The sequence below is a fragment of the Gadus morhua genome, chromosome 14 (assembly GCF_902167405.1).
Source record: "Gadus morhua chromosome 14, gadMor3.0, whole genome shotgun sequence".
NCBI classification, from domain to species: domain Eukaryota; kingdom Metazoa; phylum Chordata; class Actinopteri; order Gadiformes; family Gadidae; genus Gadus; species Gadus morhua.
In genome coordinates, this window is record NC_044061.1 from 162,495 (window position 1) to 188,857 (window position 26,363).

The following is a 26,363-nucleotide window of genomic DNA, read 5'->3' on the forward strand; positions in this document are numbered from 1 at the left end:
GACCAACCCTAACCACTAAAGACCAAGGGTTAGACCAGCCTAACCCTAACACTAACCACTAAGGACCAAGGGTTAGACCAACCCTAAACACTAAAGACCAAGGGTTAGACCAACCTAACCCTAACCACTAAAGACCAAGGGTTAGACTAACCTAACCCTAACCACTAAAGACCAAGGGTTAGACCAACCTAACCCTAACCACTAAAGACCAAGGGTTAGACCAACCTAACCCTAACCACTAAAGACAAAGGGTTAGACTAACCTAACCCTAACCACTAAAGACCAAGGGTTAGACGTTAGACCAACCCTAACCACTAAAGACCAAGGGTTAGACCAACCTAACCCTAACCACTAAAGACCAAGGGTTAGAATAACCTAACCCTAACCACTAAAGACCAAGGGTTAGACTAACCTAACCCAAACCACTAAAGACCAAGGGTTAGACTAACCCTAACCACTAAGGACCAAGGGTTAGACTAACCCTAACCACTAAAGACCAAGGGTTAGACTAACCCTAACCACTAAGGACCAAGGGTTAGACTAACCTAACCCTAAAGACCAAGGGTTAGACTAACCTAACCCTAACCACTAAAGACCAAGGGTTAGACTAACCCTAACCCTAACCACTAAGGAACAAGGGTTAGACTAACCCAACCCTAAAGAGCCCTCCTGTGTAGACGTGCTGGTGTGGAGTAACGAGCGTGTGATCAGCTGGGTGGCGGCCATCGGTCTGAAGGAGTACAGCAGCAGCCTGTACGAGAACGGGGTCCACGGCGCCCTGCTGGCCCTGGACGAGGCCTTCGACCACAACACTCTGGCCCTGCTGCTGCAGATCCCCACGCAGAACACACAGGTACACGCACACACGCACACCTGTATGTACGTCTGCATCTGACAAACCAGTGGGCTTCATTGAAATACAGTCGGTCACTACTTAGTCATCTTAACAGTTTGAGGTCAACAGAACAAGCCCACAAAAGGTTTCCTGTTTGCTGAGAACTCAACTCTTTGAATGTGTACCGTGTAACTTCAGAGAGAACGGGGGCCAAACTACTTTAGATTGACTGTTACCATGCGGCATGGCTTTAGGAGAGGGGGTCTGAGGGATAAGGATCTCCTCGTGGAGCAGGAAGGGAGGAGCAGCCTGGAATGTGTGGAGGGAGACAGCGGGGCGCGGTTCAGTCTGGGTCGTCTCTCCGGGCATGGATTGGGTCGTCGGCCGTTGATTAGGTAGTTTTTAATGGTGTTGGTGATCTTAGGGGTGAAGCTGCTCTGACTGTTCTCCACCCTTCCTCCACCCTCCAGGCCAGAGCCATCCTGGAGAGGGAGTACAACAGCCTCCTGGCCATCGGCACCGAGAGGAGAATGGAGGAGGTGACTCAGCGTTGGGATCTCAGTACATGTCTCTGACCACCTGAGACCAGCCTCACACACACATTCATACACAGTCCGGCGTCATGCTCTCATCTAGACCACGCTAGCCACAAGGATCGTCCATGGCCGTCTGGTGGTCTGCTGTGGCTCTGTGCTCCTTGACCACAACCCCTCCTCCCCCTCTTTCTCCCTCCTCCAACCCCTCCGCCCCCTCCTCCTCCTCCTCCTCCCCCTCCTCCTCCAACCCCTCCTCCCCCAACCCCTCCTCCCTCAACCCCTCCTCCCTCCTCCCTCAACCCCTCCTTCTCCTCCCTCCCTCAACCCCTCCTCCCCCAACACCTCCTCCCTCCTCCCCCAACCCCTCCTCCCCCACCTCCTCCCTCCCCCCTCAACCCCTCCTTCTCCTCCCTCAACCCCTCCTTCTCCTCCCTCCCTCAACCCCTCCTTCTCCTCCCTCCCCCCTCAACCCCTCCTTCTCACTCCCCCCTCAACCCCTCCTTCTCCTCCCTCCCCCCTCAACCCCTCCTTCTCCTCCCTCCCCCCTCAACCCCTCCTTCTCACTCCCCCCTCAACCCCTCCTTCTCCCTCCCCCCTCAACCCCTCCTCCTCCCCCCCCCTCAACCCCTCCTTCTCCTCACTCCCCCCTCAACCCCTCCTTCTCCCTCCCCCCTCAACCCCTCCTTCTCCCTCCCCCCTCAACCCCTCCTCCTCCCCCCCCCTCAACCCCTCCTTCTCCTCCCTCCCCCCTCAACCCCTCCTTCTCCCTCCCCCCTCAACCCCTCCTTCTCCCTCCCCCCTCAACCCCTCCTCCTCCTCCCCCCTCAACCCCTCCTTCTCCCTCCCCCCTCAACCCCTCCTTCTCACTCCCCCCAGGATGATGATAAGAACTTCCGCCGCGCTCCGTCATGGAGGAAGAAGTTCCGGCCCAAAGACATGCGGGGTGTTTCCCTGGGCGCGTCGGACACCCTGCCAGCCAACTTCCGAGTGAACAGTTCTGGTGCGGCGGTGTCGCCCTCCACCCAGCCAAAGAGGAGTACCATGGACGGTAGGCAGTGGGACAAGGTCCCCAGCGTGCTGCTGGAACTAAAGTGTGTGCGCGTGTGTGTGTAACATGCTGCTAATGTAGTGAAACATGGAGGCCAGAGTAGCTGTCTCATCACTGGTGAATCTTGCCTCCGAGCTGAATTCTTGTGAATGGCTTTGTGCCTTGCCGTTTGCGTATGTGCCGTGACTAACTGCATGTCTTTGCATGTGACCTTTGTCGTCGTGGAAACGCAGGGAGCCAGTCTATACAGAGGCTGGACACTGCCACAGTCAGGACCTACTCTTGTTAACAGACGGTAAGGCCACATGCACACCCTTCCAGGAGGGAGTCTGACAGCTCCCGCAGCACTCTGCGCGTTTGGAAAGCGACCGCATTTCCCGTAAAACACCTGATTACACCTCCGGAGCGGGCCCTGGTCAACACGAGGCTTGAAGTGATATTTTTAAAGGAATAATTCACGGAAACATATGTAAAATGTAATATTCTAATATTGGTAAATATCGCAAAATATTTAGGCATCGAGGAAGTTTAGCCTTAATCTTTTAGCTCATTCTCAGGATTCCAAATAGCTTCCACCTGGCTAGCAGCTGTCCACTGTAATCAGTCGGCATGAGCTGCAATGGCTTATGGGGGATGGAGGAAACGGTAGCTCAGCATTTGCTGAACGCTGTTTTTGACACTAAATCATTCACGGTTCCTTGACTTAATGAGAAGGTTCTTGGAGGTTGGATTCCTTTCTCCTACCTCTGGAGATGTCGCTCTGTTGATGCTCAGAGGCTGTGAGACCATCCTGATCTCGCTAGGCCACATTCTGTGTGTTCAATCTGGCCTCCATTCTGTTGGAAGTCTTTCTAGCCGTGTTCAAAGGACAACCAATGGGCACTAGGGGGCAGAGTTTCAGTTCATGATGTAGAAAGAAGTTTAACAGCCAGCAGAAGAATGAAGAATGAAAAAAATAAAATAAAACAGAGTATTCAAACAAATTATATCCAACAGAATCAGATGAAAGACGATGTTAAAAGGTATAATAATTCTGCCCAGGAGTGGTTGCATAATTGATTAAGACTTTTACATTTTGGGTGAATTAATATTTTAACTACTTTCAAGTTTTATAAAATGGAAACATTTTCGTGGTTCCCATTCTATGTATTCCTCCTCGAACCAGGCGCTTTCCCTGTCAGTTAGGATTCAATTACTCCTACTAATAATAATAAGAACAAAGTTCTCCTGTCCTTAAAGCTCCCGCAAACTGCCATCAGGCCAGCAGAGAGCTTAATGAAGCCCCTCACTCTGCCATCAGGCCAGCAGAGAGCTTAATGAAGCCCCTCACTCTGCCATCAGGCCAGCAGAGAGCTTAATGAAGCCCCTCACTCTGCCATCAGGCCAGCAGAGAGCTTAATGAAGCCCCTCACTCTGCCATCAGGCCAGCAGAGAGCTTAATGAAGCCCCTCACTCTGCCATCAGGCCAGCAGAGAGCTTAATGAAGCCCCTCACTCTGCCACCAGGCCAGCAGAGAGCTTAATGAAGCCCCTCACTCTGCCACCAGGCCAGCAGAGAGCTTAATGAAGCCCCTCACTCTGCCATCAGGCCAGCAGAGAGCTTAATGAAGCCCCTCACTCTGCCATCAGGCCAGCAGAGAGCTTAATGAAGCCCCTCACTCTGCCATCAGGCCAGCAGAGAGCTTAATGAAGCCCCTCACTCTGCCACCAGGCCAGCAGAGAGCTTAATGAAGCCCCTCACTCTGCCATCAGGCCAGCAGAGAGCTTAATGAAGCCCCTCACTCTGCCACCAGGCCAGCAGAGAGCTTAATGAAGCCCCTCACTCTGCCACCAGGCCAGCAGAGAGCTTAATGAAGCCCCTCACTCTGCCACCAGGCCAGCAGAGAGCTTAATGAAGCCCCTCACTCTGCCATCAGGCCAGCAGAGAGCTTAATGAAGCCCCTCACTCTGCCATCAGGCCAGCCGCTGCTTCTGCTTTAATAACGCATGTTCTGCTCTCCTCCCTTCCCGTCTCTCTCCTTCCCTTCCTGTCTCTCTCCTCCCTTCCTGTCTCTCTCCTTCCCTTCCCGTCTCTCTCCTCCCTTCCCGTCTCTCTCCTCCCTTCCTGTCTCTCTCCTCCCTTCCCGTCTCTCTCCTCCCTTCCCGTCTCTCTCCTCCCTTCCTGTCTCTCTCCTTCCCTTCCCGTCTCTCTCCTCCCTTCCTGTCTCTCTCCTCCCTTCCTGTCCCTCTCCATCGCTCTGCTTCTCGTGCCTCCCTTCCCCGGTCTCTCCCCCACCTCTCTATGTATGTATCTCCTTATTCTCTATTCTTAGTGTATCCTCATTATTCCTACAGGTAGCCACTGGTCAGAAGAGGGTTAGGGTTAACGCTAACCCTAACCCTATTTCTTAGTGTATCCTCATTATTCCTACAGGTAGCCACTGGTCAGAAGAGGAGAGTGAATTTCCTGCCTTCAAAACCAGGATGATGAACTGAGACGACCTCCACGGACGAGACCTTGTGTTTTAACAAATCCTCCACATGAATTTAGTCCTATTTTCACCTTCTCTGGATATCCGTAAAGGACATATGCTAGATGTATCTATGTTTTATATCCTATTTATCTTGGCAAGAGAGGGGGAGAATAATTGATTTTAGAAGCCCCATGTAATCCTCTTTATTTGACCCTTTAATAAGCCTGGGCCCTTATGTCTATTTCAGGTGGAAATTAATATTTCCACTGTCTGGGGTTTGTAGATTTCTATCAGACATTTTATCTAATCTTTATATATATATATATATATATATATATATATATATATATATATATATATATATATATATATATAATCCGTTTTTTTATATATATATATATTTCTTTTCTCATTCTATATTTTTGTTGTATCTTTTTGTTTTAGGGTTATTCCTCTTCATTTGAATTCTGATTGTTGAATTCATTCTCAAGTGACTTTGACACATTATATAAATTAATACAATAGCCTTTTACCCATTTAACCCTTGGAGCTTATTTTTAACAAATGACTTGTGTATTATTGCATCTTGTACGTATGAGTGAATATCCAATTTATTGCTGGAGTTCCTGTTTGCTATCATGCTGGACCTGGAGCCGCCCGCCGCTGTTTGGTGCCGCAGAACACCATCGACCTGTCAGCAGGTCCTTGGACCTGTCACCTGGTCCTTGGACGTGTCACCTGGTCCTTGGACGTGTCACCTTGTCCTTGGACCTGTCACCTGGTCCTTGGACGTGTCACCTGGTCCTTGGACGTGTCCCTGGGCCTTGGACGTGTCACCTGGTCCTTGGACGTGTCACCTGGTCCTTGGACGTGTCACCTGGTCCTTGGACGTGTCACCTGGTCCTTGGACGTGTCACCTGGTCCTTGGACGTGTCACCTGGTCCATGGTGTCCACAGCCCGTCTTCATGTTCACGTGGAACAGAACCCTCACCTTCCTGCACTCCTCCATATCGATACCAAAACGAAACTCTTGAACAGAAGCAAAGAAAAGCCATATAACTGTAGCGACAACAGAACATAGGGCTACTTTCAGATGCAAGTGAAAACACAATTCCAGGTTCTCTAGTTGATCTTGCATGTGAGGGAGTGCCTCATGCCCCACTTTATACCCCCCCCCCCCACTGCCTTAACCTGAACGAACCCCCCCCCCCCCCCCCCCACCGCCTTAACCTGAACGACCCCCCCCCCCCCCCCCCCACCGCCTTAACCTGAACGAACCCCCCCCCCCCCCCACCGCCTTAACCTGAACGAACCCCCCCCCCCCCCAAACCTGAACACCCCCCTCGCCCTCCCTCCGCCTTGACAACCCCCTCGCCCCCCCCCCCCCCCCGGAGAGCGGGCCAGCCCCCCGTACAGTAAGCCCCCCCTGCCCCCCCCCCGGAGAGCGGGCCAGCCCCCCGTACAGTAAGGGCCCCCCAGCCCCCCGTACAGTAAGGGCCCCCCAGCCCCCCGTACAGTAAGGGCCCCCCAGCCCCCCGTACAGTAAGGGCCCCCCAGCCCCCCGGAGAGCGGGCCAGCCCCCCGTACAGTAAGGGCCCCCCAGCCCCCCGTACAGTAAGGGCCCCCCAGCCCCCCGTACAGTAAGGACCTCAGGTTACGGGCGGCTCTGAGCTGCTCTCCTCCGATGGACCAACTCCACGCGGCCTCTGGATCTCCGAGACCACGACGGGATCCAAAATACTTTTTATAAGGAAGAAAAACACTTTGTACGAAAACTTCATATCAAGCCTTGTTTCTTAACTCCATAATGTCCTTTTGTTATTTATTATTACTCATCACTGTGTGTTTTGTGTGTGCGTGCGTGTTGTCACCTTCTTTCTTTCGAGTGTCCATGCAGTAGGTCTATTTTTGACTTGCAAGCACTTGAAACCGGTTCCTCTGTGTGATCTTGGCCGATGGCTGGAGCTGTTCTTCATGTAAACGTTTGTAATGTCTGTCGCTGTGATTTATTTTTTTTGAAGGCATAACTGCACAATGCAAATCATGTTGCTGTTTTGTTTCCCTCCTTCCTTTGAGATTTCTCCTGAACTTGTAACAATGATGTACAGTCTGAATACTTATGAGCTATTTTTATCACAGTATTATTTATTGCTTACTTTCAATAAAATACTGAAACCTACTTTTCACTGACCACACAGTAAAACAAACTTGCTTTCTATTTGTAATGGTTGATTTCCAACCACCAATGCAACTATGTTTTAAGTATTCATATCAATAGTTATCTATACTCTAATTCGAATATAATGAACTCAAAATAAGATTTGGTTCATTAATATGAAATGTACTCCTTGGGTAGGCTTTGTCTTAAAAAATAATCTTGCTATTGATTAATGATCAATGTATGGCCTGAAATTAGATTAGCTTCGTCCAGAGGTGATAACAAGATAACTCATGGGTGTAGAATCTGATCCTCATTAGGATCTGATCCTACACCCATAATGAGGATCAGATTCTCATGAGGATCTGATCCTACACCAATGATGAGGATCAGATTCTCATGAGGATCTGATCCTACACCCATGATGAGGATCAGATTCTCATGAGGATCTGATCCTACACCCATGATGAGGATCAGATTCTCATGAGGATCTGATCCTGCATCCCCGAGGGATCCGATGCCTCCGTGAGGACCCGATGCCTCCGTGAGGACCCGATGCCTCCGTGAGGACCTGATGCCTCGACGTCGTAAGGTGACGTCACCTGAAGCAGGAAGTGGGATGAAGCCGGAAGAGGATCCAGGAGCCACTCGTTAATTTTCCCGATCAGATCTCGTTGCGTCAACAGGGACTCTTCTTGGTTTAGTTGGTTTAGTTAGTAGGGTGTAATTATCGCTTCATCTCTTTGTTCGGTGAGTACCTCTCGGTTTATCTTATGTTTCTGTCATAAGGGAGAACACGGAGGCTGGCTAGCTGAAGGAGACAGCTAACCCTAACTACTAACCCTAACCAATCCTAACTACTATCCCTAGCTAAAGGAGACGGCTAACCACAAATCACAGCCAGGGTCAACATCCTAACCCTAACCCATCCTATCTAAAGGAGACTGCTAACCACCAACCAAATCAAAACAGGGTTAACATCTGAACCATAACCAACCCTAACTCTAACTAGCCCTTAGCCTAACTATCCATCCTATCCCATCCACCTTCTCTATAAGGTGGACTCCTTCAGGTTATATATTCGTTAGTTAATGATCGTCTGGTGAAACCTGTTCATTATTGGAAATGTTTATTTGTTACATCTTAACCCTAATTACTAACCTTAACCTATACTGGTTAACCAGTAAATGATGAGATGTTTTGCCTTTACATCTTAACCCTAACTAACCCTAATGGTGCTGTGAACTGTTCATTATGAGATCTTTAGCCTTTACATCTTAACCCAATGAAACTACTAACCCTATGGTGTTAAACCAGTAAATTATGTGATGTTTAGTCTTAACATCTTAACCCTAACGGCTAACCCTAATCTATGGTGTTAAACCATTAACTAAATGTTGAATATTAAATGACACAATGTTGTTTAATATTATTATATTATCCTTTTGCTTGGCATTCATCATATCTTTGTTTGTTCCACATGTTAACACATGAGATTTACCATCTTTTATCTACTATTTAGGGTAGGGTTAGATGGTTACCCTAACCCTTTATATGGTCTACTACTTTAGGGTTAGATGGTTACTCTAACCCTTTATGTGGTCTACTACTTTAGGGTTAGATAGTTGCCCTAACCCTTTATGTGGTCTACTACTTTAGGGTTAGATAGTTACCTTCCCCCTAACCCTTTGGTGTTGGATGGTCCATCATGTATCATTCATTTGATCTTCTACCTCATCAATTTATCCTCATTTCTATTTGCACCCCCTACAATGACTGATCAATGCCACGATCATGGCATTGTGTATTAAACTGTGTATGACACTGTGTATTACATTGTGTGTAGCGCAGTGTGTAGTCCAGTGTGTAGAACAGTGTGCAGCACACTGTGTTTTGCAGAATTGGAACCAGCTGCTGCTTGTTCAGAATGTGTCCAGTCAGGATTCAGGAGAATCCTTAACTCTGGTGTTTGAGTTCTGTAACTGAAGACTCCAGATGTTCCTTCAGCCAATCTAAACAGTGGAGTTAGGGTTAGGGTTAACTAGCCCTAACGCTAACGCTAACCCTAACTCTGGTGTTTGAGTTCTGTAACTGAAGACTCCAGATGTTCCTTCAGCCAATCTAAACAGTGGAGTTAGGGTTAGGGTTAGGGTTAACTAGCCCTAACGCTAACGCTAACCCTAACTCTGGTGTTTGAGTTCTGTAACTGAAGACTCCAGATGTTCCTTCAGCCAATCTAAACAGTGGAGTTAGGGTTAGGGTTAGGGTTAACTAGCCCTAACGCTAACCCTAACTCTGGTGTTTGAGTTCTGTAACTGAAGACTCCAGATGTTCCTTCAGCCACTCTAAACAGTGGAGTTAGGGTTAGGGTTAGGGTTAACTAGCCCTAACGCTAACCCTAACTCTGGTGTTTGAGTTCTGTAACTGAAGACTCCAGATGTTCCTTCAGCCACTCTAAACAGTGGAGTTAGGGTTAGGGTTAGGGTTAACTAGCCCTAACGCTAACGCTAACCCTAACTCTGGTGTTTGAGTTCTGTAACTGAAGACTCCAGATGTTCCTTCAGCCACTCTAAACAGTGGAGTTAGGGTTAGGGTTAACTAGCCCTAACGCTAACGCTAACCCTAACTCTGGTGTTTGAGTTCTGTAACTGAAGACTCCAGATGTTCCTTCAGCCACTCTAAACAGTGGAGTTAGGGTTAGGGTTAGGGTTAACTAGCCCTAACGCTAACCCTAACTCTGGTGTTTGAGTTCTGTAACTGAAGACTCCAGATGTTCCTTCAGCCACTCTAAACAGTGGAGTTAGGGTTAGGGTTAACTAGCCCTAACGCTAACCCTAACTCAGTGGAGTGCGTGTGCAGCCTGTGTGTGTTTTGAAGGACGTCACAGACGATGTGGAAGGCCGCCGCGGGACAGTCTGTCAGCGCTGCTGTGGAGGACGGAGGTGACGACTGGGAGACAGACCCTGACTTTGAGGTAGCATCTAACCCCAACCCTATCTATGACTACACCAAGGTCCCAATCACCACGCCCCGCCATCTAACCCTTGATCAGCAGTCCCCTAGAGCCGGCCCCAATGGTCTCTGCCGTGGGCGCTGGTGGTTCAGTGTCTGAGTGAGTGGTCTCTCTCCAGAACGACGTGACGGAGAAGGAGCAGCGATGGGGAGCGAAGACGGTGGAGGGCTCGGGACACCAGGAGCACATCAAGTGAGGAGCTGAAGTTCAGCCTCCTACTGTATCTCTGCACCTCTTGTGTCTCCAGTGTTTTAAGCTGCTCTTCTCCCTGCAGCATCCACCAGCTGCGAGCCAACGTGTCCACAGAACACACGTCCATGAAGCAGAAGGAGCAGGACGACATGCCCAAAGCCTCTCATGGATACGGGGGCAAGTTCGGGGTTCAGCAGGACCGCATGGACAAGGTACCAGAGTGACACCCTGAACCTCTACACCCTAACCCCTAGCACCCTGACCCCTAGCAGCCTAACCCCTAGCACCCTAACCCCTACACTGCTGTCCCCTAGCACCCTAACCCCTAGCACCCTAACCCCTAGCACCCTATCCCCTAGCACCCTAACCCCTAGCACCCTGACCCCTAGCAGCCTAACCCCTAGCACCTTAACCCCTAGCACCCTATCCCCTAGCACCCTATCCCCTAGCACCCTAACCCCTAGCACCCTAACCCCTAGCACCCTGACCCCTAGCAGCCTAACCCCTAGCACCCTAACCCCTACACTGCTGTCCCCTAGCACCCTAACCCCTAGCACCCTAACCCCTAGCACCCTATCCCCTAGCACCCTATCCCCTAGCACCCTAACCCCTAGCACCCTAACCCCTAGCACCCTAACCCCTAGCACCGTAACCCCTAGCAGCCTAACCCCTAGCACCTAGCAGCCTAACCCCTAGCACCCTAACCCCTAGCACCCTAACCCCTAGCACCCTAACCCCTAGCACCCTAACCCCTAGCACCCTAACCCCTAGCACTAGGGGTGCAACGGATCACAAAGCTCACGGTTCGGATCGGGTCAGGGTTTTTGAGTCACGGGTCGGATCATTTTCGGATCAACAACAACAGTAAAGATAACAAGACAAATGTGACTTTAAATAAAATCTTCAACTGTTAAAAAAAAAATAAACTGAAAAATTAGGTAATAATCCGGCTTCCTTTAAGCATGGTCAATATTTAAAAAAAATGCAATCTGAGTTATTATTCCTTCTTCTTTTTAACATGGATAGGATAGTAAATAATCCCTGCAGGCAATGCAGACATCCTTATCTTCTTTTTTTTAGTTTGGTAGGGAAATACAGTTTCTGTGGTGTTTTATTTGGCATTTTGTAAATCCATTGATTTCGGTTGGGAGACTCATTGCTCATTGCAAGAGGGGTTGGTTGTAGTCTTTTCGCTCGGTTCTAGCCCTACTGTTGGTGAACCGAGTGAAAAGACTACAACCAAACCTAAACACGTCCGGTTCCGGTTCCGGTTTACGTTTCAATGGGATTTACGGAACGCCAAATAAAACACAACAGAAACTGTATTTCGCTACGATACTTGATGATGTTGTTAATACCGGAATTGTCCTCTAAACATGTGCTGATCACGTGAACGCACAACTTTTTTTTTTATCAGCCGATCGCGGGTCACTTGCGTCCCGAACCGTGATGGTTGATCCGTATGGATCACGGGAAACCCGTGAACCGTTGCACCACTACCTAGCACCCTAACCCCTAGCACCCTAACCCCTAGCACCCTAACCCCTAGCCCCTACACTGCCGTCCCCTAGCATCCTAACCCCTAGCACCCTAACCCCTAGCACCCTAGCACCCTAACCCCTAGCACCCTAACCCCTAGCCCCCTAGCACCCTAACCCCTAGCACCCTAACCCCTAGCACCCTAACCCCTAGCCCCCTAGCCCCTAGCCCCCTAACCCCTAGCACCCTAACCCCTAGCACCCTAACCTAGGCCTAAACAGGTCTCTGGCTCCTCTACATGTTGGCCCTTTAGAACTGATTAAAGTGTAGTATCAAAAACGGATAGATTTATTTTGTGCATGCAGCAGCACAATGTCTTTAACTGCTGAACCAACTCCACACACCTGTAAATGAAGGCGTAAAAAAAAGATATACTGTGTATATTAAAAAAAATAAAATAAGAAATTTAAAACTTACAGCCACACAGGGGCAAATCGAGATTGCGATTATGTAACGATTTATCGTGCAGGCCTACCCTAAACCTACACTGCTGTCCCCTAGTTAAGATTCAATGCCCCGATTCGCTGTAGGCCCCGATTAACTGTTCACAGCCCCAATGTTGGTATTCATACTAGATTGTCAGTCAGCACCAGTGTTTAATGTTTAATATTATACTGGGATATTTGTGCTAAACAATTGTCTTTTAATATCATTGTTACTTTGTTCTGATTAGTATGAAGGAGTTCCCAGTGAGGGCCATCTGCCCACAATGTTTACTAGGTTATAATATTTAACAGCTGAGTCAGCACGACTAATCTATCACCAAACACAGACCGAAAATCCATCGCATCATTGATCTTTGTGCCTTGAATACTCCTCTAGAATTGATTTTGGCTTACGGTTGGCTGACGAGCGTCAACCCAATCCTAAACTCATCAGTGTTCCTTTAACCCCGGCCCCGCCCACACACCTCAGGGTTCAGCCCTAACCCTAACCCTATGAAGGGTTCAGCCCTAACCCTAACCCTATGAAGGGTTCAGCCCTAACCCTAACCCTATGAAGGGTTCAGCCCTAACCCTAACCCTATGAAGGGTTCAGCCCTAACCCTATGAAGGGTTCAGCCCTAACCCTATGAAGGGATCAGCCCTTGCCCTTACCCTAACCCTATGAAGGGTTCAGCCCTAACCCTAACCCTATGAAGGGTTCAGCCCTAACCCTAACCCTATGAAGGGTTCTGCCCTAACCCTAACCCTATGACGGGTTCAGCCCTAACCCTAACCCTATGAAGGGTTTAGCCCTAACCCTATGAAGGGTTCAGCCCTAAGCCTAACCCTATGAAGGGTTCAGCCCTAACCCTAACCCTATGAAGGGTTCAGCCCTAACCCTAACCCTATGAAGGGTTCAGCCCTAACCCTATGAAGGGTTCAGCCCTAACCCTAACCCTATGAAGGGTTCAGCCCTAACCCTAACCCTATGAAGGGTTCAGCCCTAACCCTATGAAGGGTTCAGCCCTAACCCTAAGAAGGGTTCAGCCCTAACCCTAACCCTAAGAAGGGTTCAGCCCTAACCCTAACCCTATGAAGGGACCTGGACGCTCTACCCTGGGACTGCAGGCCTAGCTTTACCTGCAGGCAGGGCTGTACGCTTACTTTTTAAAATGGTAGCACTGGTGCTAGCAAGTGAAAAAATTCAGTAGCACAGTTGAATGTGTTCACCACATCAGCAGCCAGAAGTGGTGAACACATTCAACAAAATTAAGTAATTATTACAAATTTAACAAACACTTATTTATTAACCTCTGATGTCCTTTCCCCTACCTCGAGGCAATATTTACAAAACATAGACTACTTGGATTGGTCGTAGTCCAGCCAATTGAACGTTTTTAACCAATGGGGGTTAAACCTGTACGTTTTCCAGTTGGCCGAGACGGAGTCATGGGTGGAGTCGGCTTCGTCCGAAGGTGCCGGTTCCGTGCTTGTGGTCGCCGAGTCAATCTCTTCCATACGTGGATTCTTTTTACAAGTTTCCATCTTTATTTGATGAAGAAGAACTTCCGAATGTAGGGAAATATCTTTTCATTTTTCTGTTTTGCTTAAAAAGTGAATTTCCCGCGACGTAACAAAGCCTCTTCCTCAACGTGCGAATGTTCGGGAAATGTAGTTTTTTAGTATTCGAGCGGAACTGGCGAGCCTATAACTCAAAATACATTTGCCAACATTCAACGCTCCCATCATGCTCCCACACACGCGCTTAGTTTTGCCATTGAAAGCCGTACAGAAAGACGTATTTTTTTTCGGCACGGGTCCTTCTCACCCTTTCGCACCGGTGCGAGTGGACTTGTATTTATCTTCGCAGGCTAAATATTTCAATGTCAAATGCGATCAAAACTGTCGCACTGTACAGCCCTGCCTGCAGGCCTAGCTTTCATTGCAAACTCCTATTTTCCCGACCATAGGACCTGAGAATAGGAGTTTCCTGGTCCATTTTTGTTAAGACTCTAAATAAATTCCAACGTTGACATGTCTCGTCAACGGCTATCGTCCAGCAGCCCTGGAGGTCAGAGTGGGGGCTGGGGTCAGAGTGGGGCGTGGCTGTTGCTGTACCAGTACTCCTTCACCCCCTCCTCCACACCTCCTCCCTGGATGGGCGGGCCACTGTTGCCCCGTTGCCCCCCCCGGGCTGCAGTGCTCACTAGGGCTACTGTAGTGAGTCGGGTACCAGCACTTTGCATCCCCTGGTCAGGCTGAGTCTCTCACACCCTCCCACTCCGGACGCCTCTCCTCCCTGTGTCTTCAGCGCTGTGCTCTCTCTCCCTGACAGTCTGCCGTTGGCCATGACTACCAGAGCAAGCTGTCCACGCACTGCTCCCAGACCGACACCTCCAAGGGCTTTGGGGGCAAGTTCGGAGTGCAGGCCGACCGTGTGGACCAGGTAGGCCCTCTCTCCCCCCCGGAGGATAGGGTTAGGGTTAGAGCCTCTAGGGTAAGGTTTAGAGCCTCTAGGGTAAGGGTTAGAGCCTCTAGGGTAGGGGTTAGAGCCTCTAGGGTAAGGGTTAGAGCCTCTAGGGTAAGGGTTAGAGCCTCTAGGGTAGGGGTTAGAGCCTCTAGGGTAAGGGTTAGAGCCTCTAGGGTAGGGGTTAGAGCCTCTAGGGTAGGGGTTAGAGCCTCTAGGGTAGGGGTTAGAGCCTCTAGGGTAGGGGTTAGAGCCTCTAGGGTAAGGGTTAGAGCCTCTAGGGTAGGGGTTAGAGCCTCTAGGGTAGGGGTTAGAGCCTCTAGGGTAGGGGTTAGAGCCTCTAGGGTAAGCGTTAGAGCCTCTAGGGTTAGGGTTAGGCCCTCTAGGGCTAGGGTTAGAGCCTCTTCTCTCCTACAGAGGGATACGGCCTCAGCGTTAGGTAATCAGGTGTTGGAGAGGTGTGTAATGATAGAGCATCTGTCTGCCACTTGTTTTGTTTGGCCCTGTGTAAACCCACACCCGAAAGCACCGATGGAAAATGTTTGAGAAATGAGTCAGTTCCAAGCAGTTCTGAAGGGCAGACACACACCTAACACATATTCATGACATGGGATCTGAAAGCTTTACAGGAACCTCTACCATAGCCCCAACCCTATCAAACAAGACATTTGAGTGAACATTGGCCCGTGTCTGTTCTGATGGAGGTCTGTTATTCAGATTATTCACATGGGCTGAATCTTTGGCTCCAATAGCTGCACATATAACGGAGCTATGGATGGTATCGCTATAATGATAGCACTATAATGATAGCACTATAATGTACATATTAGTAAATCTATTATTCAGCTAAGTGTGTGTGTGTGTGTGTGTGTGTGTGTGTGTGTGTGTTCTCCTTCCAGTCAGCCGTCGGGTTTGAGTACGCCGGAAAGACGGAGAAGCACGCATCTCAGAAAGGTTTTCTTAAACACATTAAACGAGCTGTGCTGCACATTGTGTAACCCTAACACTGTAGGGTTGGGCTGTAGCAACTAACACCCCAGGCTGTAGTAGGACCAGGCTGTACTAGGACCAGGATGTAGCTACAGTGTTTCCCACAGACCAAGGACCAATGTGTGGTTCGCAGTGGGGGGGGGGGCGGCGGCGCGACACGGCGATGCGGCCGTCAGTGAGTGTGCATGTGACTCCGCGTTTCCATGTGGACACATCTGATTCGCATAGATGTGGAAGAACAGCTCAATCTGAATAGAAAAGTATCATATATATATATACGCCTCAATCGGTTCGGAATAGAATTCTATGCGGAATACAATAGGTGGTGTAGTCCGCTATAAATACTTATTCCGTTTAGTTTGGGGTTTAACTTGGAGCAGCTGCAGTAGTTCGCAATTGGTCCACTCCGTCTGTACTTTAATGCACACCGAACCTTACCGCTGTCAAGGAAATTGGATTTATTGCCTGATTCACGTCTTTGTTATTATCACTCCGTTGTAGTTTCAGTAGTCCGGTAACTTATCAACCCCAGCGTGTCCGGTTGCTAAGCGACGGGGTAACATCGGTGGGTTAATGTGTTAGCATCGTCGTGTGTGTGTGTGTGTGTGTGACAGGGAGAACGAGTGCTATGCAGAGATGAATGGACGGAACGATTTTTAGATTTCCCAATCGCGTTATTAAAAAAAACAAAAAAAAACAATCAATTCGTGGTGCTCGATGTTGATTCTGTGGCGCCGCGCCACACAATGGTCTATGTATGGGAAACACTGAGCTACTAACACCCCAGGCTGTAGTAGGACCAGGCTGTAGTAGGACCAGGCTGTAGTAGGACCAGGCTGTAGTAGGACCAGGCTGTAGTAGGACCAGGCTGTAGTAGGACCAGGCTGTAGTAGGACCAGGCTGTAGCTACTAACACCCCAGGCTGTAGTAGGACCAGGCTGTAGTAGGACCAGGCTGTAGTAGGACCAGGCTGTAGTAGGACCAGGCTGTAGCTACTAACACCCCAGGCTGTAGTAAGACCAGGGGTTACATTTTGGGGTTAGGGTCGAAACATCAAGGGCCATGAATCTGAATGTCACGGCCGTGTATTAAACCGGCCAGACGCTTCGTCATGTCTATGACTACTCCACGGGGTTAGGGGGTAAACCTGACCTTTGACCCCTGTGTCTGTAGACTACTCCACGGGGTTAGGGGGTAAACCTGACCTTTGACCCCTGTGTCTGTAGACTACTCCACGGGGTTAGGGGGTAAACCTGACCTTTGACCCCTGTCTGTAGACTACGCCACGGGGTTAGGGGGTAAACCTGACCTTTGACCCCTGTGTCTGTAGACTACTCCACGGGGTTAGGGGGTAAACCTGACCTTTGACCCATATCTGTAGACTACTCTACGGGGTTAGTGGGTAAACCTGACCTTTGACCCCTGTCTGTAGACTACGGGGTTCGGGGGTAAACCTGACCTTTGACCCCGGTCTGTAGACTACTCTACGGGGTTAGGGGGTAAGCCTGACCTTTGACCCCTGTCCTTTGACCCCTCTCTGCAGACTACTCAGCGGGGTTCGGGGGTCGCTACGGGGTGCAGGCGGACCGCGTGGACCAGAGCGCTCTTGGCTTCGACTACCAGAGCAAGATGGAGAAACACGAGTCCCAGAAAGGTCAGCAGACAGACAGGAAGGCAACAGGAGGGGCAGACAGAGGGGCAGACATGGAGAGGCAGACAAAAACTATCCTATTTCAAAGAATGGTTGAATAGTTTTAATGTTTCAGCTTTGAATGTTTTATCCATGGGGAACATTTTGATCACGCGTCTATTGGGTAACTAAATATAGACGCGTGATTGATTAATCTCATCTTTAGTTCACTGCATTGGAACCGCTGTAATCAGGAGTGTGAACATCTGATAAATATTGACCAAACTATGTAAAGGAAAAGTAGTAGTAGGTAGGATTGAGCACAAACAATACTATATATATATGTTTAATTCACCGTGGTGAGCCACCCCTACCCTCACCCACACACTCCAACGTGCCCCTGCACGTTCCTTCTCCAGTCTTGTTCGTATTCCTCACTTCACTCCTCTGTTGTTCTTTCCTGTTCGGGCATGTGGAGATGGTTCCTGAATACCATGAGCCGACCATTCATCTTTCTTCTTAGCGTTTCTTAAGTATTCCCTGTGGTGGTTGTCTAGAGTTCTGCTGTTTCAGTGTAGATGTTAAGGCCTGCAGTCCTCCCATCTGCTCCTTTCAGATATCTTCAGGAATGTATCAGGCTATGTTCAGTTCTCACCCCTAACCCTTACCCTTTCCCGTTTACCGGTTCACTCCTAGATTACGCCAAAGGCTTCGGTGGCAAGTACGGAGTAGAGGCCGACAAGGTGGACAAGAGTGCCATGGGCTTTGAGTACCAGGGCAAGACTGAGAAACACGAGTCACAGAAAGGTTTGTTCTGCTACCGTCAGCTTAACCATACTGTATACTGGGCTAAGAGTAGCACTCATTGTGTCTTTCAGAAAAACTTATTTTGCATCTATACCATAGAATTAAAACCATTCAAAATGGAGCCAAAGCAGGTTGTCCAATTGGAGAGCCTCCTCTAGTCGGTGGACCAATAGGAGAGGCTCCTCCTCTAGTCGGTGGACCAATAGGAGAGCCTCCTCCTCTAGTGGGTGGACCAATAGGAGAGCCTCCTCCTCTAGTGGGTGGACCAATAGGAGAGCCTCCTCCTCTAGTCGGTGGACCAATAGGAGAGGCTCCTCCTCTAGACGGTGGACCAATAGGAGAGGCTCCTCCTCTAGTGGGTGGACTAATAGGAGAGGCTCCTCCTCTAGTCGGTGGACCAATAAGAGAGGCTCCTCCTCTAGTCGGTGGACCAATAAGAGAGGCTCCTCCTCTAGTCGGTGGACCAATAAGAGAGGCTCCTCCTCTAGTCGGTGGACCAATAAGAGAGGCTCCTCCTCCAGTCGGTGAACCAATAGGAGAGGCTCCTCCTCTAGTCGGTGGACCAATAAGAGAGGCTCCTCCTCCAGTCGGTGGACCAATAGGAAAGGCTCCTCCTCCAGTCGGTGGACCAATAGGAGAGGCTCCTCCTCCAGTCGGTGGACCAATAGGAGAGGCTCCTCCTCCAGTCGGTGGACCAATAGGAGAGGCTCCTCCTCCAGTCGGTGGACCAATAGGAGAGGCTCCTCCTCGAGGCGGTGGACCAATAGGAGAGGCTCCTCCTCTAGTGGGAGTCCTTAGTTCTCCCAAAGCAGTCCAGGGCCCGCAGGAGCAGGGAGGAGGTTTAGGAGGTGGAGTCTGATCAGGATGCCCCAGTCCGAGGCCCCAGTCCGAGGCCCCAGTCCGAGGCCCCAGTCCGAGGCCCCAGTCCGAGGCCCCAGTCCGATGCCCCAGGAATGATTGAACGATTTTTAATCTCAGATTACACCAAGGGCTTCGGGGGCAAGTTCGGCGTGCAGACGGACCGCCAGGACAAGTCAGCGTTGGGCTGGGACCACCAGGAGAAGCTGCAGCTCCACGAGTCCCAGAAAGGTACTCGGGGAGGGGGGGGGCACAGTGTCACTCCCAGCGTCTACATGGGGACCGCCCCAGCATGAGACACACTGTGGGGGGGGGGGGGGGGGGGGGGGGGGTGTGTTTGTGAGATGATTACAATGAGGTCTGGGTCAAGCGATTTATTTTTAAAACGATTAATCTAGCGATTATCCTTTCGATGCATCGATTAATCTAACGATTCATTTTTTCATTCCGATTCGATTTCGATTATCTCCCCATTAATAGACTAATAGCAATTTATACATGTTGATTTACATATCTGAATGAAAAAAATAAGAATTCCTTAACATTTCAATACATGTTTATTGCCTTTAAATTCCATAATAAAAGTGCAAAGTAATGCATTCTGAGAATTCTACAGTGCTCGGTCATCTGCAGCTGCTACCGGGTGGCGCCTCTTCAGGTGCTGGTGCATTGCCGTGGTGCTAGAATGGAAAGTCATCTCCATTTTGCAAAGACGACATATCAAGGAATCGTTATCTTTTACATTAAAGAATTCCCATACTTTAGAGGAACGAGTGCGTGGCGCCTTGCACTTATGAAAGTCTGAGGAGCTACTTGCGTTTCTACTACGCTCCGGCGCCGCCCATCTTTGTTTTGGGTTTTTCGAATCGACGTAATTTATGCCTCGACGTCATCTATTACGTCGACGCGTTGTCCCAGCCTTTATTACAATGTGTCTCACAGGCAAATCCTTGCTCCAAAGAAAGCACTTTATTCAGCGGTTTCACTTCTCTCTCTCCTCTCTGATGTGGTCTCTTTAAAGCCAACAACTTCCTCTATTCTGCACCGCATGTGTGTGTGAGATGCTGAAAGGGGAAGTGAGACCCTTTCTCAACAGTCACCATGTTGAACGGGAGTCATCTCTGCAAGAGGAGAGCGGTTTCCAGAGAAGTGTTTTTAAAAAAACGATTTTTTGATTCTACATTATTCTTTATTTGAGCGTTGATGAGTTCAGACCAGGAGAGAGTAGAGAGTGATTATTAGTTTTAAGGTTCAGATGATTAACAAGCAAATGTTTTTAAAATAGCTGTTGTGTTCAGAGTCGGTTCTAACCTTGTCTAAGAGAAACACAACATTCCTCCTGTGAAGATTGAACTTCATCCTCCAGCCTCTAACTGTTAATGTTTTGGTTAGAGTTAGGGCTAGGTTATTCTGCTGGAGCTAGGGTTAGGGTAAGAGCTAGGGTTATGGTTAGGGTTAGAGCTAGGCTTAAGGTCTTCTGCTGGAGCGAGGGTTATGGTTAGAGCAATAGGCTTAGGGTCTTCTGCCGGAGCTATGGTCAGAGCGTAAAGACGTCCGCTGCACAGGGGGAGGCCTCGTGTTGACAGGCTTTTATTGTGAAAATACAAAACATACATTCTTGGTGATTGATGTTCTTGTGGTTCCAGATTATTCCAAAGGATTCGGAGGGAAGTTTGGTGTCCAGCAGGACAGAATGGATAAGGTAGTGTGTGTGTGTGTGTGTGTGTGTGTGTGTGTGTGTGTGTGTGTGTGTGTGTGTGTGTGTGTGTGTGTGTGTGTGTGTGTGTGTGTGTGTGTGTGTGTGTGTGTGTGTGTGTGTGTGTGTGTGTGTGTGTGTGTGTGCGTGCGTGCGTGCGTGCGTGCGTGCGTGCGTGCGTGCGTGCGTGCGTGCGTGCGTGCGTGCGTGCGTGCGTGCGTGCGTGCGTGCGTGCGTGCGTGCGTGCGCGCGCGCGCGCGCGCGTGTGTGTGTGTAAACCTCCCGTTTTTCTGTTGCTCTGCAGAGTGCAGGAACCTTTGAGGACATCGACCGGCCGAGCTCTGCCTATCAGAAGACCAAGGCCACGGAGGCTGGTGGGTTGGACTAGTTCTGCCTGGCCTCTCATCCCATCATAGGTTTGACTAGTACTGCCTGATCACTAGTACTCCCCCCTCCTCCTAACCCTCTTTCCCCCTCCCCCCCCCCCCCCCCCCCCCCCCCAGCGGGCAGCGGCACGGGCAACATCAAAGCTCGCTTCGAGAACATCGCCAAGCAGAACGAGGAAGAGGACCGGAGGAGGGCGGACGAGGAGCGGGGACGGCGCCAGGCCAAGGAGAAGCTGGAGCTGGAGGAGGGCCGCAGGAAGGAGGAGCTGGAGGAGGGCCGCAGGAAGGAGGAGCTGGAGGAGGAGGAGGGCCGCAGGAAGCAGGAGCTGGAGGAGGAGGTCTGCAGGAAGCAGGAGCAGGAGGAGGCGGCCCGTGTCCCGGAGCCCGCCCTTGTGCGCGTCCCTAGCCCCGCCCCTCCGGCCCAGCCCACGTATCAGGTGAGAAGAGAACGACTTCATTAAGAATATAAATATAAAGTCTTTATTAATTTAGCGTCGTTCAGTACGAGGTCAGGTGTCTGTCTGTCTGTCTGTCTGTCTGTCTAGCCCCCTCCCTGAGGAGGAGGAGGTGACGCCCCCTCCCTGAGCAGCAGACCCTTCCTCCACCTCAGTGTCTCCTTGTAGCTCCTCATTGTGACTCTGGCTCCCCCCTGTGGTTGTGCTAGAACGCTGCGGTGAAGGAGGAGCTGGAGGCTCCGCCCACCACGCCCGGCGGCCAACCAGAGGAGGACCTGTACCAGAACGTGGAGGCGGAGCCTGGAGGTGAGCCTCCAGAGGATTCTGTGTGTGTGTTATGCAGCGTTTCCACGGTACGGTTCGGTTCGCAAAGGTGTGGCACGGATTGCGTTTCAACCGCCAAAAGTGGGCGTGACCCGGACTGAGCCGTACTCGTTTTGCCCTCGTCTTCAGTACTCCTCCGTTGGGGTACCGAGACGCCTGAAAGGGTGCCGGAAAATTCGAGCTACACACCCCCTCCGTTGATTGGTCGACAGAACCGTCACTTCCGGGCGACGTGGGGATAAAAACAAACGAACAGTAGCCTCATGTCGCGTAAAACGCTTGCTTGGGCGAACAAGGAGGTGGAGACGTTCCTCTGCATTCTCGGGGAGGAAGACGTTGTTTACGATGTTTACTTAGCTGCCGCGGCGATCGACATCCGACCTACCATAAAGGGTACTGTCGGCGGTGGAAACGCCACGTCGGAACTGAGCTGGGCTACACCGCCCCCTCCCTCCCAGAGTGAGGCGCATTGAACCGCCTGCAGTGGGAACGCAGCATTAGTGTTGTGGATCAGAACTCATACAGGTGTGTGTTAGTGTTGTGTATCAGAGCTCGTACAGGTGTGTGTGTGTGTGTGTGTGTGTGTGTGTTAGTGTTGTGTATCAGAGCTCGTACAGGTGTGTGTGTGTGTGTGTGTGTGTGTTAGTGTTGTGTATCAGAGCTGTGTGTGTGTGTGTGTGTGTGTGTTGTGTATCAGAGCTATGTGTGTGTGTTCCAGACGTTGCCCCGGGCGATGGCGGTGAGGACCAAGGGGTGACGGCCGTGGCGCTCTACGACTACCAAGCAGGTGAGGTGGGGCTTCTATGGGGGAGGGGCTATTCCCGTGGGAGGGGCTATTCCCGTGGGAGGGGCTATCCCCGTGGGAGGGGTTATCCCCGTGGGAGGGGTTATCCCCGTGGGAGAGGCTATCCCCGTGGGAGAGGCTATCCCCGTGGGCGTGTCGCGTGTTCACCGCCTGTTCCCATGGCAGCCGGCGAGGACGAGATCTCCTTCGACCCCGACGACATCATCACCAACATCGAGATGATCGACGAGGGCTGGTGGCGCGGCGTGTGTGGGGGGGCCTACGGCCTCTTCCCCGCCAACTACGTGGAGGTCCGCCCCTGAGGAGGCCCCGCCCCCAACCCCGACCCCCCCTCACATCCAGCCCACGGAGGACGGAGACCACGACCCCCCCTCACATCCACACCACGGAGGACGGAGACGCTGAACCCCCTCACATCCACACCACGGAGGAAGGAGACGCTGACCCCCCCGACCCTCTCAGCCCCCCCGTCCCCCCTCCGCCCCCCCCCGACCCTCTCAGCCCCCCCGGCCCCCCCCCCGACCCTCTCAGCCCCCCCGGCCCCCCCCCGACCCTCTCAGCCCCCCCGTCCCCCCTCTGGCCCCCCCCCCGACCCTCTCAGCCCCCCCGTCCCCCCTCCGACCCTCTCAGCCCCCCCGTCCCCCCCCCCGACCCTCTCAGCCCCCCCGTCCCCCCTCCGGCCCCCCCCCCGACCCTCTCAGCCCCCCCGACCCCCCCCCCCCGACCCTCTCAGCCCCCCCGTCCCCCCTCCGCCCCCCCCCGACCCTCTCAGCCCCCCCGTCCCCCCTCCGGCCCCCCCCCGACCCTCTCAGCCCCCCCGTCCCCCCTCCGGCCCCCCTCCGACCCTCTCAGCCACCCCGTCCCCCCTCCGGCCCCCCCCCGACCCTCTCAGCCCCCCCGTCCCCCCTCCGGCCCCCCCCCGTCCCTCTCAGACCTTTTATATTTGATGTTCTCCGCTCTGCTCCTCCACTGGGGGGCGCTGTGGCCCCGCGCTGCAGAGTCACTGAGTCAGAACAGGGAGAGAGCTCGATAAGAAGCCCTTGACCTTATCTTATCTTTATCTTATCTTATCTTTCTGCTGCTCCTTCACATGAATCTAGAGCGGTGGGGGCAGTGCCGTGGGGGGATAGGTGATAGGTGATAGGTGTTCGTTGCCCGGGCAAACGCATTTGATTCTGGATCTGCTCATTTTAGCACTTGGTCTGTTTGCTTCCGCTCTGATGCACAGAAAATACCTTGGAAATAACCTTTAATGAGGATTGTTGTTTAAATCATTAAGTATTGATTGATGGATTGTTGTTACTAGAGGTTGGAGTTAGGATCCACTGTCTCTAATCTGATGAACTCTAGTTCAACATAATCATACAGTTAACATATTGTTCATAGTTCTGTTCACCACCACTGAACCACATTGGACCATAGAGACCATTTAATGCACAATTCACAGAAAAAAATCAGGATTTATGTTGAACTAAGAAACTGAAAACCGTGGAGAATGAGGAGCTTTTATTGAGCTTTTCTTGCTATTGTCAGAGTGAGTCTTGGTTCTGGACCAGAGTGTATCTGTATGTTCTACGTGTTGGCCTGAAGTCGCCATGATGAGTCAGAGTGATTCCTCTTCAATGAAGGGTTAGGGTTTGGGTTAACCCTAACCCCCGTAGAGCAGGTTAGCAGTAAGGGGTAGATGCCTACTCAGACCCAGGCAGCTGGAGGGTTTTTGTGGGGAAATTATGAATTAAATATTAAACCATTTCTAAAAAAATAAAAGCTAGTAATTTGTAGCAGCCAGCGAACGGGCATTCTAGTGGCTTGGTCTCACTGCGCTCTAATACAGGGGAGATTCGTACAGCTTTATACTGTAAAGTCATACTTCATATGGTTTATACTTTGATTCATACTGTATGATTCATACTCCGTAAGGTTCACTATGATTCATTCTTAATAAAGTTTATAGTGTGATTCATACTGTGAGTCACACTTCATAAGGTTTTTAGTGTACTATTCATACTTCATAAGGGTCATACTGTACTATTCACACTTCATAAGGGTCATGCTCGCATCACGCTGATGGGACTTAGGGCGTTCTTTTTTTCTTTCCAAGTGACCTTTCAAATGTGTTTTTATTCGTCTTTCTTTTCTTTTGTTTGCTTGAGTCACATAACCTGCTTTAACTTTTTTTTTAAGTCAATAGTTTCAATAAATATGGTGGTAAATATGACTTGTTATTTTTTTTAACCAACCTGGTATTGTAACTGTCATGGAGTCATGACTTTGCATACTAGCCAATGAGAGGCGAGTAGGGCGGGTCATGACTTCGAGTAATAGCCAATGAGAGGCAGAGTAGGGCGGGTCATGACTTCGAGTAATAGCCAATGAGAGGCAGAGTAGGGTGGGTCCTGTCTGGCTTCTCCCCTCCGTCGGCTCAACTCTGCTGCCGACAGACCGTGCCGGGCTGCACTGCTAGCTCCACCTCCAGGCAGCGTGGAACACACTGGCCCCGCCTCCAGGCAGCGTGGAACACACTGGCCCCGCCTCCAGGCAGCGTGGAACACACTGGCCCCGCCTCCAGGCAGCGTGGAACACACTGGCCCCGCCTCCAGGCAGCGTGGAACACACTGGCCCCACCGTGGGCCCAGCATGGAACACACTGGCCCCGCCTCCAGGCAGCGTGAAACACACTGGCCCCACCGTGGGCCATCGGAAACGTTTGGATCAGCGCGGGGTCTGGTCTGATTCAACTTTCAAAGTCTGAGAGCGTTAGCAGTCTGTGGGAGGGGCGGAAGTGACGATGGTAAACAAACCACTTAAACAGATGGTGCAGTTACAAACTACACTTTGACGTTGCATCGCATCTTTGGGATATTTCTACATATTTCTGGAGGCCATGGCTCAGTGGACCGCTCTGATTATCTGCGGTCTGCAGTGCACTCCGTTCTGTCATTTCCTGTTTTCAGGTTGTTACGGCCACCCTTACAACACGGCTCGCGATCCGGCGGCCCGCAACGTATTAAGAATACAAAGACCCAAAGTTCCCGATCACAATGCTGGTGACGTTTATTTCACAGAACTTCCGACAAAAGGACACTCATTAAAGAAACAAAAGGTTGGACGAAGCCTGGGCCAGCCACGCAATGGGCCGTCGAAGCCAGCACTTCCTCCCTACAGTTCCCATCCTCCGCTACATAAAACAAATGCGAAAAAACGGTAGCAGTCCTCCCAGCAGGATTCCAAGGCAGCTCGGGTCAACGTGAGGACGCCAGAATGAGAGCCCCATCGGGAGCACAGGCCACGCCTTAAGTAGCCGTAGCTCCACCCCCCAGGAATCGGGAACACCTGCGAGGACAGAAGAGAGTAGAGCGGGTGGAACAAGAAGAAAAAGGGGAGGCGCGTAACACCTCCACCCCTAAGTTAGTGTTTTCCTCTAGTTTGATTTTTTTTTTTCCCCAAACAAAAAAACAGAAAACAAGGAAAACACAACAATCTCAGACACTGATTTACAAGCGCGACAACGCATCTGCTACCACGTTATCCTTGCCTCGAATATGCTTAATATCTACGTTGAAGGCCTGTAGGAAAATGCTCCAACGCATCAGCCTTTGATTGGTGTTACGCATCGATTTCAGGTACACCAGGGGATTATGATCGGTGTAGATGGCAACAGGAACGCTTGCCGACCCGACATAAACCTCAAAGTGATCTAAGGCAAGCACAATAGCGAGGGCTTCTTTCTCGATCGTCGAGTAAAC

At 50.8% G+C, this 26,363-nt stretch overlaps 2 protein-coding genes across 20 annotated transcripts in view; both read left to right on the forward strand.

The window, feature by feature from the left end:
- Positions 1-5,230, forward strand: part of ppfia1 (PTPRF interacting protein alpha 1) — a 71,181-nt gene extending 65,951 nt beyond the window's left edge. For 5 of the 18 annotated variants that reach the window (XM_030376292.1, XM_030376302.1, XM_030376297.1 and 2 more), the window contains 4 exons: positions 663-853; positions 1,306-1,374; positions 2,248-2,419; positions 4,832-5,199. In XM_030376292.1, coding sequence (XP_030232152.1) covers positions 663-853; positions 1,306-1,374; positions 2,248-2,419; positions 4,832-4,893 — 494 coding nt within the window. In that variant the 3' untranslated portion in view covers positions 4,894-5,199. Of the gene's footprint in view, positions 1-662; positions 854-1,305; positions 1,375-2,247; positions 2,420-2,652; positions 2,715-4,831 lie in introns of all 18 variants that reach the window. The other 13 variants (XM_030376298.1, XM_030376300.1, XM_030376304.1 and 10 more) reach the window with 5 other exon arrangements.
- Positions 5,231-7,622: 2,392 nt separating this feature from the next.
- cttn (cortactin) lies at positions 7,623-23,109 on the forward strand. 2 transcript variants are annotated; one of them, XM_030377654.1, is made up of 15 exons: positions 7,623-7,780; positions 9,890-10,004; positions 10,162-10,235; positions 10,318-10,447; positions 14,535-14,645; positions 15,566-15,620; positions 17,200-17,310; positions 17,983-18,093; positions 19,072-19,182; positions 20,598-20,653; positions 20,952-21,021; positions 21,151-21,470; positions 21,698-21,794; positions 22,531-22,599; positions 22,783-23,109. In XM_030377654.1, exons 2-15 carry the CDS (start codon positions 9,921-9,923, stop codon positions 22,917-22,919), a joined length of 1,536 nt encoding a protein of 511 aa, XP_030233514.1. In that variant the 5' UTR covers positions 7,623-7,780; positions 9,890-9,920; the 3' UTR covers positions 22,920-23,109. The 2 variants fall into 2 exon arrangements, with proteins under 2 accessions (XP_030233514.1, XP_030233515.1); XM_030377655.1 differs by lacking the exons at positions 17,983-18,093; positions 19,072-19,182 and having other exon boundaries at positions 22,783-23,108.
- The last annotated feature ends 3,254 nt before the right edge of the window (positions 23,110-26,363 follow it).